At 45.1% G+C, this 12681-nt stretch overlaps 1 protein-coding gene across 1 annotated transcript in view; it reads right to left on the bottom strand.

Moving 5' to 3' along the window:
* Window positions 1-9712, bottom strand: part of SWAP70 (switching B cell complex subunit SWAP70) — a 35529-nt gene extending 25817 nt beyond the window's left edge. The window contains exons 1-2 of the mRNA XM_032111694.1: window positions 9555-9712; window positions 1106-1246 (exon numbers count right to left, since the gene is read on the bottom strand). Coding sequence (XP_031967585.1) covers window positions 1106-1246; window positions 9555-9653 — 240 coding nt within the window. The 5' untranslated portion in view covers window positions 9654-9712. The remainder of the gene's footprint in view (window positions 1-1105; window positions 1247-9554) is intronic.
* Between the last annotated feature and the right edge of the window lie 2969 nt (window positions 9713-12681).

Here is a 12681-nt window from a genome sequence, read left to right as displayed (position 1 = left end):
TTAAATGTATTAAAGGCCAACTCCCACACATCAAATAGGACACTCTTGGGGTGTCTCTCATAGTCTTTGGGTATGAGAGAAACACAGACTAGAGAGGCAGAAAAGCTGGTAAGTCTTTGCTAGATATAAGCTGCCAGACTGCATTATATATATATCACATTTCCCACTGCTATTAAATGAAGGAGCAATAATCAGCAAATGGGGCTGAAGAGTTTGCATCATCTGCAATTGCAGCATTGGACTTCTCAGCAGTATGTCAGTTCAGGACTTTTTCACATAGCAAAATAGAGCAAACAGCTCTGTATCTCTGCAGCCACAACATCAAAGTTTGAGGTTTTCTGGGGTTGGCCCTCAAGCGTATGAGAAATCAGTGGTGTTGAAGCTGATGCTTCCAACATCACGTGAGCCGCTTTTGCTGTCCAGCCCAGTATGTGAACAGAAGTCAGAAAAAAAGCAGGAAGATCACTGTTTGGGGTTTTTTAACTTTCCAACCCAGTGACTACCTATTTTAGAACATGATGGAGAAGAGGGCGGGGGGAACCCTGCTGTCTTTCCAGAGTTTCTCCCGAAACAAGGCACAACGGAAGACTCAAAGTGCTCAGACATGTAAGGAAAGAATTTGCAAGACAAAACTTCACAATATGCCCTAATGTCACCCACTGTAACTCTCTGAAAGGATCTACTTATTACAATACTTTGTGACAAACAGTGAAGATATTTTTGCCCTTTCTGTTTGCAAAGGAGGCTGTGACAATATTCTGTTACAGCTCTAGTTTAAAGTGGGTCAACCTATAGCTCCCAGACACTTTCAGATAAATTCAACCTGAGGTGCTCTACTAATATGAACACAGTTCTGCATGAACACAGCTGAGGCAAGGGCCAGATGTAACAGGAAATAGAAACCAAGGAGAGAGGAGGTAGAGAACAGTGCACCCTTCCATTTTTAGGCACAGGCTCTCCAGAGTAGCCGCCCTATGATGACCCCACAAACACACTCCCAACCATTGTCTTCACACCAGTAGCAGCCTCCTGCATGCACCAGTTACTGCAAAGACACTCTAACAACAAAAGCTGAAAGCACAGAATGTGAGAATTCAAAACTTACCTTTTCCAAGATGAATTTGTTTAGATAAGGCATGTAACCCTGATTGGAAACTGGTCCTTCATCATCGTCCCTAAAGTGCTCTTCCAAGGCCACTGGATCATGGGGAACGTTTAACACTGTGCACAAGTTGTGAGAAAGGACCTAAGGACAGAAGAGAAACCAGTAACACTGCTGTCAGCCTTAAGCATGTTCCCTCCAGAGCAGACCTGTGACTCCAAAGCCATGTGCAAAGTGACACTTTGATGTCACCACAAGTTCTGCCCCACAGTTTTGTCAGAAAGCAAAACATAACTAAAGAAATCCTGATTCAATGGTTTCAGAGAGCTGCACGTTACAGAGGCAATGTGAGCACAGAGAGGTCCAGCCCTAGAGAACTGCAAATGCAGCTACACAAGCTCCCCTTTGTACATATATACCCATGCAGCTGCAAACCAGGAGAGGCATGCAGGAACACCAGAGTAATATTTGCAGAGTGAAGTCAGATAGCTATCAAAACAACCACAAACACCTAGCCCTTGAAATTATAAATATTTATACCTAATGAAAACGAGTAACAAAGAAAACAACTCAATACGTAGCCTTAGTTTACAAAGAAATTACTATTCAGATGAAAGCATTAACTATGGATTAATCTCATCTGCTTGCTTTTGGGCTGCATCTCAACACTGACCCCATGTTTCAGTTGGCAAAGAAAAATAATGTTACAGAAAGGGGAACGGTTTAGGTGTGCTTCTCAAATTTTTATTTTAAAAAGCTATTTGCATGAAGTATCTCAAGAACTTGACACCCACCAGCACTCACGTCTGTTCTTGAGAAATGACCTTCAAGAAGAGACTACACACTTGACTAATTTTAAGGAAGTACTGAATTACTGAAAACTAACTGGTAGCCAGCACATCTCAACTTCTTCAGCCTGAGCTTTGCAAGCACAAACCAACACCTCAGTACTAACAGGAAGGCAGAGCCTGGGCAGCAGCGACTCCTGTGCCACCAGCACAGGAAAAGCAAAGCACCATCCCTCCCTTTGTTTTTCACCCTGTCTGGAGTCAGGTCAGACCTTTAACAGGCTGCCCACTGCACCTCAAGCACTGGGGAGCTCTCTCCCTTGGCAAGATGCAGAGCTGAGCCTCTGAAGACCACGTACCACCTACATGAGCTGCGTAAAGGATTTAACATCACATGCCCTGCCGTGGTCTGCATGGAAAACATGCAACAAAGGCAAAAAATACAGCTAAACAAAATTACAGAGGCAAAACAGATCACATCTTTTGAAAAGGTATGCTGCCAGTGATTTTTTTTTTTTTTTTTAATCAAGAACTTCATGGAACAGAGTGTGACTGAATTTTGCGGGTTTTACAGAATTTTAAAAAACAGACCCAAATGATGCAAAGAGGAAACAGTAAAAAAAAAAAAAATGTGCAGAAAAGTTATAAGCATGCCTATTTAGGTGAGTAGACATAAAGCAGTCAAAGATGGAGTAGCTGTAAAACAAGAAGTGAAAGTCTGAAGTTGTCAAAGCCTAGGAAATCAAACCAAAGCTACACACTTAAAATGTCTGGGCTTTCCCCCACCCACCTGCCCCCGAGAAAAAAGAAAAAGTACATTTACTATTCTGATGCGTGATAAGGAGATAGCAGAATCTAAGTGTTAGTTAGCAGAAAATACTACAAACATAGCCCAAGATGTATACTCAGTTCAGAGGAGAATTCCTTTCTACATACCTCTGAAGTGAAACTTGCTTTTGGAAAAAGAGATATTTCCATGAGAAATACATATTTTCACTGATGTATGCTAACACTAAGATATTACAGTTAATAAGCTATAGAAATTTAAAAACAGTTAAACAACAGCATCAGCCATAGCACAACAAAAGCTGCATTTCCCAAAGCAGCTAAAGAGCGTTTAGAAGTTATCACATTTCACACCACTCTCCATCAACAGTATATTTCACTTCAATCTATTCTTGTCTCTAACCACCACATCAGATCAAGTATTTGAGTCCATGTGACGTGATTTATATATGGGGTTGGGGAAACGTACTATCATGTGTGTTTCCCCTTCTATTTAAGGCTTCTGTTGTTATTTATAGAAACCTGAGGGATTCTTGAATTTCTGAGAGATAGAGATGATCACTGTTTTCCAAGAACACTGTAGTTGCTAATACTATAACTAAAAAAATACTCAGCTAATAAAAATATTCTAAAAGCATGATGGATTGCAGCTTACTACTAAAGTAAATTAAAAATCTCAATAAAATACTTTCTTATCATGTCCTTTCTACATATCTGTCTTCTCCTTTTTTTGGCCTTCTTGCTGTGCTTGGGTTGTCAGAAACCTAGGTGGTTTCCACATCAAGTGACCAATTTACCAGGAGAGAATTCCACTTTCAATTCTTTTCTGAGATCTGCCTTATCTGTGATCTCTCCTGTGCCCAGTGCCCTCTTTTCATAACTCAGGAAATTCCTCGGTGCCTGCCAAAGCCTGCCGTTCTCTAACGCGGCCAAGCGCCAGCTGAATTCTTCACTTGCAGGGTAAGCCTGAAAAATTCTGCCCTGAGGTCTCGTTTGGTTTTGTTCTCTCAAATCACATGATCTGGACCAGAAGATACTCTACGTTAATTAACAATTAAAATATAAAAAAAACAAACAACAATTAGCTGAGCAGTAGGTTAACTGGGGTACAAAAAAATCACCTTGCCTTGCAGAAGCTACATCAACCATGAGGAAGTTTTGCACCAGTCAGGATTAATCCCCCAGTGCCCACAGGGTTGCTAGGCAGCTTTCTCTTTCCGCATTTATTATGCCCTGGATGCCACATTTAACAATTCACCTTCATGCCAAAGCCAACTCCTGCCCCAGCCCAGAGACTCATCTCTGCTGCAGCACATGGGTACAGTGGGGGTCCCCAAACTGGAGTGTGAGACAGCACAAGCAGCCTGCACGAGCTTCATGGCACCAGTGCACTCCGGGTGCAATTCTTCATTTTCAAGGAAAAGTTTTGTAAGATGCCTAGTAGCATCCCATCTTTCCCTGGGAATACTGAAAGTGTTCTGTTCCAAATACAAACAGAAGCAAGCTGAACACCAAAGGTCATCACAGACTTTGCATTTACTTTATTTATGGCCCGTTTCATGCTGCTTTACCTTCAGGTCTACTCTGCCATAGCTGCTCTCCTCTGAGCTCCCATTTTCCAAAACTTTCAGCACGTGTTGAATTGTTACCATCTGAGTAGTTCCATTTAACCATGTCCATAAAAGTGATCTGCATTTCTACAAGGAGAGGGAAGATCTGCTAGACTATTGCTCAGTGACAAAAATTTGGCCAGATGACAGTGGGAGCACTACCAGGGCAGACTAATCCTGCAGCAGCTATTGTCAGCTTCTTTGGTAGTTTTCTCTTTCTTTTCCATCTTTCAGGGGGAGTCTTCCCCCTCCCCATCTCTTTTTCAGATTTTAAAATGTTGGCATCACAGATCCTGGCAGCTCCATTCAGTGGTTTCGTGTGAATTCATTCCAAGACATTCTTGGCTCATCTCTCCCTAACATCCATGTCAGCAGCCAGCCAGCCAAAATAAGGCTACTCACAAGTACTTTCCCTTTTTCTTTTATGACCAGTGTTAAAGTAGCATCATATAAGCCCCTTGTCCCAAACACCAGGTCTTTTCATCCAGGTACAGCATAAGCACACCATATCCTGCATCACCCCATCCCCAAGGTACAGCTTCCTTACCCACTCAGGTAGCAGACACCCCATTTGGAGCCTCATTATTTAATGTCAGGGTGAGCACAGCAGCCTCTTTCGCAGTTGGATCAGTGTGCTCCAGTCCAGCCTCCACCAGCTCAGGCTCCTGACTCTTGTGCCCCCACCCACATCAGCTCCTGTTCCTTCATTCACTCCTTCGCCTCTGGGCATTTGCACATCCCTCATCACCATTTTCAACAACCTCACCCTTCCTTTTGCCTTCCTTGTCTGCACAATCCCCCTTGGCCCCAAGTCACATACTGGTGTCAGCCTGCATCTGCCCAAGTTGCCAAGTGAATTGCCTTTCTGTCCTGTGGCTCCCAGCGCTTAGGAAGAGCTCCTTGTAAACATATTCCATGCACTGCATCTTTCTTCTACATCTTCCCTGAAACCAGCTGACAAAACAGAGTCACAGAATCAATTAGGTTGAAAAAGACCTCGGAGATCATCAAGTCCAACATATGACCAAACACCACCATGTCAACCAGACCATAGCACAGAGTGCCGCATCCAGTCTTTCCTTCAACACCTCCAGGGACTCCATCACCTCCTGGGCAGCCCATTCCTAGAGCTCATCAGCCCCTCTGTGAAAAAATTCTTCCTAATGTCCAACCTGAACCTCCCCTGGTGCAGCTTAAGGTCTCGTTCTGTTGCTGGTAGCCTGGGAGAAAAGACTGAACCCCACCTGGCTACAGTCTCTCTTCAGGCAGGTGTAGAGTGGTAAGGTCACTCCTGACCCTCCTCTTCTCCAGGCTAAACATCCTCAGCTCCCTCAGCAGCTCCTCATAGGACTTGTGTTTCAGACCCTTCACCACCTCTGTTGCCCTTTTCTGGACATGCTCCAGCACCTCAATGTACACCCTAAACTGAAGGGCCTGGAACTGGACACAGCACTTGAGTTATGGCCTCACCACTGCATAGCACAGGGGACAATCCCTGCCCTGGTCCTGCTGGCCACACTACTGCTGATACAGGCCAGGATGCCATTGGCCTTCTTGGCCACCTGGGTACACTGCTGGGACAAAAGGTTAAGAGGGCTGCTGATCCACTGGGAGCTGCTCCTCTTAAGCACAGCGTCATGGCCCCATCATTTCCTCATGCTCCCTGTTTTAGTCTACAGGCTGCCTGGGCTTTCCTGGCAGAGCAGCATCCCTCCCTCACACCTCACTGACAGGATTCCTCATGGCTACCCTAACACACACACTTTGAGCCCCGTTGATAGCACCAGAGCAGGACCCTCTCCCTGTGAGTCACGGTGACTAATTTCCTACCACCCTCCACCGCTGTACAAAGCCGATTGTCTGGCCGGGGTCCTGCCCACTCGGCACAGGCTCCCAACCCTGCCCCTGCCTCGCTACATTGTTCAAGGTCTTCCTCTCCGGTCAGACCATCCCTCTCACCCTGATTACACCATTCTTCCTCTTCCCACAGGCCACTGACTTCACATTTAGTGGAAAGGTAAAGCAAAGCTAAGAGGTATAATAACCCTATAACACCCCAGATGAGAACAGATCAGGATAAATTTTCTAAGCCTGACAAGTAGCTTTGGTCACCCAAAGTTATAATACAGGCCTGAATGAGATATTCAAGTGGCTCACCATCCACAATCTGCAGATATCATCCAGGAATCCAAGACCCAACAGTTAGAAAATCCACCCCAATGTAGCATGTAAGACAAAACAAGAACAGCAAAATAAACCCACTGCCTAAGCAGAGACAAGACACAAAGCAACGTACGGAAGAGCTTCGAGAGAAGGTGTAAAAACTAATCAGTGTGTGTTCTTTCCAAGATCCAATCATACACACACACTAAAATCAGTTCTGCTGGCTATCAAATGGAACTATATTTAAAACCACAGTGTTTCAAGATCCAGATGAAAAGTGGATTTAATGTTGACACCTTAGAGAAACTTTTAAAACAATTTTTAAATTGCAGATGGCAAGAAAGATGAAATTAAATGTAGGAAAGGAGGTAATTTGCATGTGGCTCATGCTAGAATCACAGCAGCAGCTGTAACATTATACACGGAACTTACACCTGAGCCTTGCTGTATCAGTGTTTGAACGTGCCAAAACACACTGGCAAAACAATAAACGTGTCCAGCTTTAAAGCTGGATTTATTTAAGAACAGAATACACAAATGTTTCTGCTGATGTAGAAAAAAATACTAAGAGCTGCAGACAGCGTAACAGTAGAACTTCTGAAGATTACCAGTTAAAAAAAAAAGTAGAAAAATCGAAACAAACAAACAAAAAATCAGTGCAGACTGGAAGAAGATAATGATTCAAAATGACACAGAGGACTGATTTAAGTGTCTCTTCTCTCAGCAGCTCAGAACATATACAGAAGATACAAATGGATAAAAGATATCTCATGACACCCTTACTATTCCAAGCAAGTCCCATTTTTGCCCTCGAGTATTTGCTGTTTCTCCAGACTATGAAACAGACCCAACTGACTCATTTCCATCCATCTGCTCTAGATCTATTGAAAACAAATGTGTGATGCAAACCCTTCACAGTAGGGCCTCAGCTACAGATCACACACACATTTATTCTTCTCATAGTATTTAAAGTTAATTATTTATTTTTATGGAAGGCTCAAAGGTCACTTCTAGGCAGAGTAACTAGAAATCACTGCCTTTAACAATGAAACATGTTATTCTCAGGAATTTACATCCAACATGATGGCATCCACCTTATACTGGATTACACAAACCATTGCCAGGAAGTTGTCTTATTGAGGAGGGAAGTGTTCAGCAGGTTACAACACCGCCATTCTCACAAAAAAATAATAGGTTTTTATAATTTTTTTTTAAAACAGCAGTTCCACTAAATTATTAAGCATATTTTTCTAATGTCACAGATCTCTACTAGCCTGTTCATCTCCAAGCACCATCTCTCCATTTTACAAGAGTGCTAAATCTTCCTCATGATGATGAGAAACACTTCATTGTGAAACACATTCTTTAAGACAATATAGCCCTATCTCTATCAGATAGGAACTTCTCTTTTGCTGTCCTGCCTGCCCTTTTTAACCATGTGGAGGTACTGCCATCATGCACACCTCTTCTCCCAGCAGAACCATCAGTTTGACACCACATTCATAATTTGCCAGAAAAAGTCTATGTAAGAACACCCTCTACCCCCTTCTGTGTCCCCTGAAAACTAATTCTTGGTGGCCACAGGAGAAGGTGGCAGCCTCATTTCAGGCTTGTTTCTGCACTCCCAGATCCTCCACCTGACACTTCCCATAGGAGCCTTTATGTCACAGACAGAAGTGCATAGACACACAAAGCCCTACTTTTTTTCATCTTTGAGCGGTGACACCAGGAGAGCAGCTGCACCAGCCCACCACACACTGGCAGCTTCTTTAGCCATTTCATTCAGCCCAGCACGTGTGGACCTCAAGAGGTTTTCCACTGGCCTGCATGACAACACATCCTGCAGACACCCTCAGGTGAGTGCACAGAGCACACAGGGTGTGGTAGGCAGCATGACAGGAAAACAGGATTCCTATAAAGAGCAGGACAATAAAAAAAAGCTTCTCTGCAACCTGCTTCAGCTCGTCCTGCAACAGTGGAACACAAATACTCCCTTTTATTGACACCCCCTGTGAAAAACCCAGAACCTGCACACATTTTCAGCTTGAGCTCACAGCCAGGTCTGGCCTCTCGCCCAACTCCTGCCCCGCAGTCACTCCTGGCTGAGTTCGGCTCTATCTCACGGCCTGAGCACCCCAGGAGAAGAAAAGGAGAAGAGGAACAGGCTGCTTGCAACGTGTTGCCTGCTCTGGACCCTCATTACATAATGCTAAGAATAAAGTCCATGAGCGACCAGCCACGCTTGGAAACACCACCACAGCACAGCCACTGTTTCTCGTGGAGTTAATCCCACAAAAGGCGCAAACCTCGGCTAATTGCTGTGGCCCACACAGCCCCAGCACCGAGCACAAGGACCCACAGTCTCGAATGTCAACAGGTGTTGCGTTCTTATTCAAAATATTTATTTAGCCAGATTTCTGCTATTATTCCCAGGCCAAGATGGTCCCATAAAGCAGGGCCAAGATGGGACTGGATTCAGCGAGCTGCCTGAGAGCTCTTTTAAGAGCACAAACACTACTTCAGCGTATAAGCTAAGGAAAGAATGGCACAGTTGGAGCATCTTGACTAATTCCCCTGTTTATATCCAAATAAGAGGGCACTGTGGAACCTCTCTCTCCCCTTGGCAAGCTGTGAATTTCACTTGGACGCAGCCAACCCCTATAGATGGGACCTTGTGGCTACCCCAGAAAAGATTTTGGCCAGAAAGGGTAGCAAGGACATGTGGTTGAAAGCGGACCAGAAGCACAACAAGGGTTTGTGCACTAACATCTCGGGGAGGACGGAGCGCTTCCCTGGGCAGAATGAAAATCAGCCCGCCCGTGCTCCAGGACGGGTCCGTGCTCCCGCGGGACGGAGGTGTCCAGGGCCCGCAGGGACAGCGATGCCGTGGGACGAACCGCAGCCCCGGTGCGGAAAAACGCGATTTACAGCGCCCAGGAGAGCCCCGAAAGCGAGTGCCCGTGTTTCCCCGGAGGTGGCCGCCCCAGGCAGGTCCCAGTGCCGGCGGTGTCAGCGCTCGCCGGGGACAGCCCGGGACGTGTCCCGGCCCCTCGCACCCCACCGGGGCCAGGCCCCGCGCCCCCGGGCTCGCCGCCCCCCGCTTGCCTTAAGCTGCGACTTGGAGACCTTCCCGCTGCGGTCGAGGTCGAGGGCGGTGAAGGCGTGCCAGATGGACTTGAGCAGCTCCTCCTTGAGCCCCACCATGGCCAGCCCGCTCCCGGCCCGCGCCCGCCGCCGCTGTGCCCCGGCCTGCGCCGGCCCCGGGGGCGCGGCCCTGCCCGGCCCGGCCCGGCCCCGCTGGCACCGCCCCGGCAGCCGCGTCCCGCCCCGGCGGCGGCGGAGTCCGGGGGCGGCCCCCTCAGCGCCCCCTCAGCGCAGCGCTCCCGCCCTGGGCCTCCGGGTCTCGTTCTCTTGCCTTCCGAAGCTTTCTCTCCTATGGCAGGTCTGCCCTTTTTTCTTAATAGGAAAATGCGCACTGTTAAATGGAAAGTGCTTGTTGGATTTTCTCCTTTTCAGTGTATTTCTGATGGCTCGCTGTAACGTGGATGAATAAATTAACATTTGTCACCGTGCTGCTCTTCAGTACAGTTAAAACACTGTTCAGGGTTTTCACCTCTGTTGAGATAGCAAATAAAACAGTCTCGTCACTGTGATGTGCTATTAGATAGATAAAACAAGTACTGCATGGTAATGAAAGCTGTCGTGAATATAACAGTGAGCCTGATACTTTTCTATCTTTCCAAATACTTCCCTCCAGAAAACTGGGGTTTTTTGAAGGACAGGAATACAGTTGAGTCTGTGAATAGAATTTATGAAAGTCTCAGGTCCAATATTCCCAGTAGGTGTGAGCACTGAGGAGAGTAGCTTTCCTCTTGGAATATTTCTGCCCCAAAAGCAGCTTGGAAGGAAGGCTGCACACAGCTGGAGAGAGTGCACTGCAATCCCAGTGCAGGGGGAGAGCTAAAAGAACCTCCTTCTTCACTAGTTCCAGAGCAGAAGCCAGACAAAATGTGTTCACGAGGAAGGAATTGTGCTGTTGGAAGTTTTCTTGAGAGTTTTTGGGTGTTTGGTATAGGTTTTTTGTGTTAAGTCCTCTTTAATGCTGGGGGTTGGGAATAAGCACTGGTGAGGGCAGCAGCTGTGCAAGGACTTCAGCTGAGATTATTAAAACAAAATGAATTTATGCATCATTTCTTCTGCATGTTGTAGGAAAAGCAAATTATTATTTATGGTGCATGTGCTGTGATCTCAAGGGTCTTTTTTTCCATGTATGGAGTCCCTATTTTTTTGGCTAAGTGGTGTGTTGGTTGGTCTACTTAGCCAAAAATACCTCTTCAGGCCAACTTTGGGAGGGGAAGGATGGAATGGCCTTTTTGTACAACTTGATGGATGTCTTTGGCATTTCAATCTGGACAGCAGATACCATAAATCATGTCAGCAACACAGCCAGGATCCAAACCCCAAAGGCACTGAAGCCTTAGGCCCAAATATGATCTACCCACTGAGAGCATCTCTGTGAGCTTATTTTGCAGAAAAGGACAACGAGTGAGAAGAAGTGAGGGATGATGGACATGGTCTTAGCAGCAGAAGGTACAAAACTCTCTAACACTTAACTGACTGACAAAGACTGAGAAATAAGACTCTTGCATGCACTGTTTCCTGCAACTGATAGAAAAGCTCACACTTTTCTGTCTGTGTCAAACCCACATACATTGCTTTGAACACTGCATGTGACTGTCATTCACAGAGCACAGCCCATGATCACGCTAAGGTTTTATTTTCATGGATTTCACACAGAATCATTAAGATCCCAAACTCAAGACACATAATAAACAGGAGGGGAAAAAAATTAGTTTTTGCCCAGTTTTAGTCCTCAGTCAATTGCATCATCAGAACAAAAAGAGCACTCCAAGTGAAATAGTTCTGGCAGGTACAGCTTGACAACTGTTTTGTACCAGGTGGTGCTGGTTTATTGTGATTCCAGTAAGAAAGGCACTCAAATTCTGAAGTGTAACTTAAAATGCCATTTATTGCAGCCAACATTATAATGGAGAGAACAATGTAGATAACCTTACATGCCTTCAGGAAGCCTGGGCTGTGCAGCATCAACCAGGTGCAGCATGTCACGCAGATCCTACCCAGGAAAAGTTACACCATTTCAGTCATTCAAGCTATTACAGGATTTTCTTAGAAGGAAACAACTCTGTACATTGTTTCTATTGCCAAACATAAAGGATGTTCACACCAGAACCCCTTGCTGCCATTTTCAGATACAGTGCAGGGCACGCAGCACTGTCATCACAGGTACCATGTAGGAGCTGCCCAAAAAATCCTGTGGGACAATCAGCCAGGGAAATTTGTTCCCCGTGGGCCTGGAGGCCAAGCTGGACAGACAGCACAGCTCAGCACAAGCTGGGAAGGCATGGGCCTAACTTGCGTGGATCACTGATCCTCCAGGTACCACGGGCTTCTGGCCAGGACCAGGGCAGATGAGCAGACAGCAAAGTTCACTGTAAGAAGTAATTCTAATTCTCAAAGGTGATAATTCACAAGATTAGTTTTCTGTATGTGGTGAATTGGAGACTAGAATCATCCACAGATTTCAGGTGATTTTTATTCTTCAGAAACACCTTTTAGAGATGTTATAGTCTCCCAGTCAATTGTCAAACACAACCTGCCTTATTCACTGAACACATCCTAACAGCCTTTTCCCTCCTCTTTTTTCTTAACCTTTTTCTCCATAATTTATTCAAGGCTTTGGAATCCACAAAAAATTATTTATGCTCCTTCCTCGAGACAGATAGTGTGAACTATATGATTGATATCAAAAATTATTTGTATTAAATTTCCTAATGAACCTGATTTGCTAATATTATAGCTGTTACTATACAGAAACATCTGCCATCTTAAAATACATTAGCATTTCTCCAATTTGAGCACAGCTATTCCACTTAAGAAGGGAAGAGATAACTTTTATATATGCAGATAAATTGGTGGCTGAGCACCCACAAGGTCACCAGTAAAATCAGAACATCCTTATTAAAGTGCATTAAAATACAGCTAGATTCTGTGAAAAGTCATTGAAGAAAAGCAATTAATGTAGTTCACACATGAATCTTCAATGACAGACTTAATCTCTGCTTTGAACAGCATACAGTGGTTTTTTTTTGGCAGTTTGAATTTTTGGTAAAAACAATAGAGTGGAAAAACAAAATCAAAACAAAATGCCCCA

The sequence above is a fragment of the Corvus moneduloides genome, chromosome 6 (genome assembly GCF_009650955.1).
Source record: "Corvus moneduloides isolate bCorMon1 chromosome 6, bCorMon1.pri, whole genome shotgun sequence".
Taxonomy (NCBI): Eukaryota; Metazoa; Chordata; class Aves; order Passeriformes; family Corvidae; genus Corvus; species Corvus moneduloides.
This window is presented reverse-complemented; position numbering and strand designations above follow the sequence as displayed.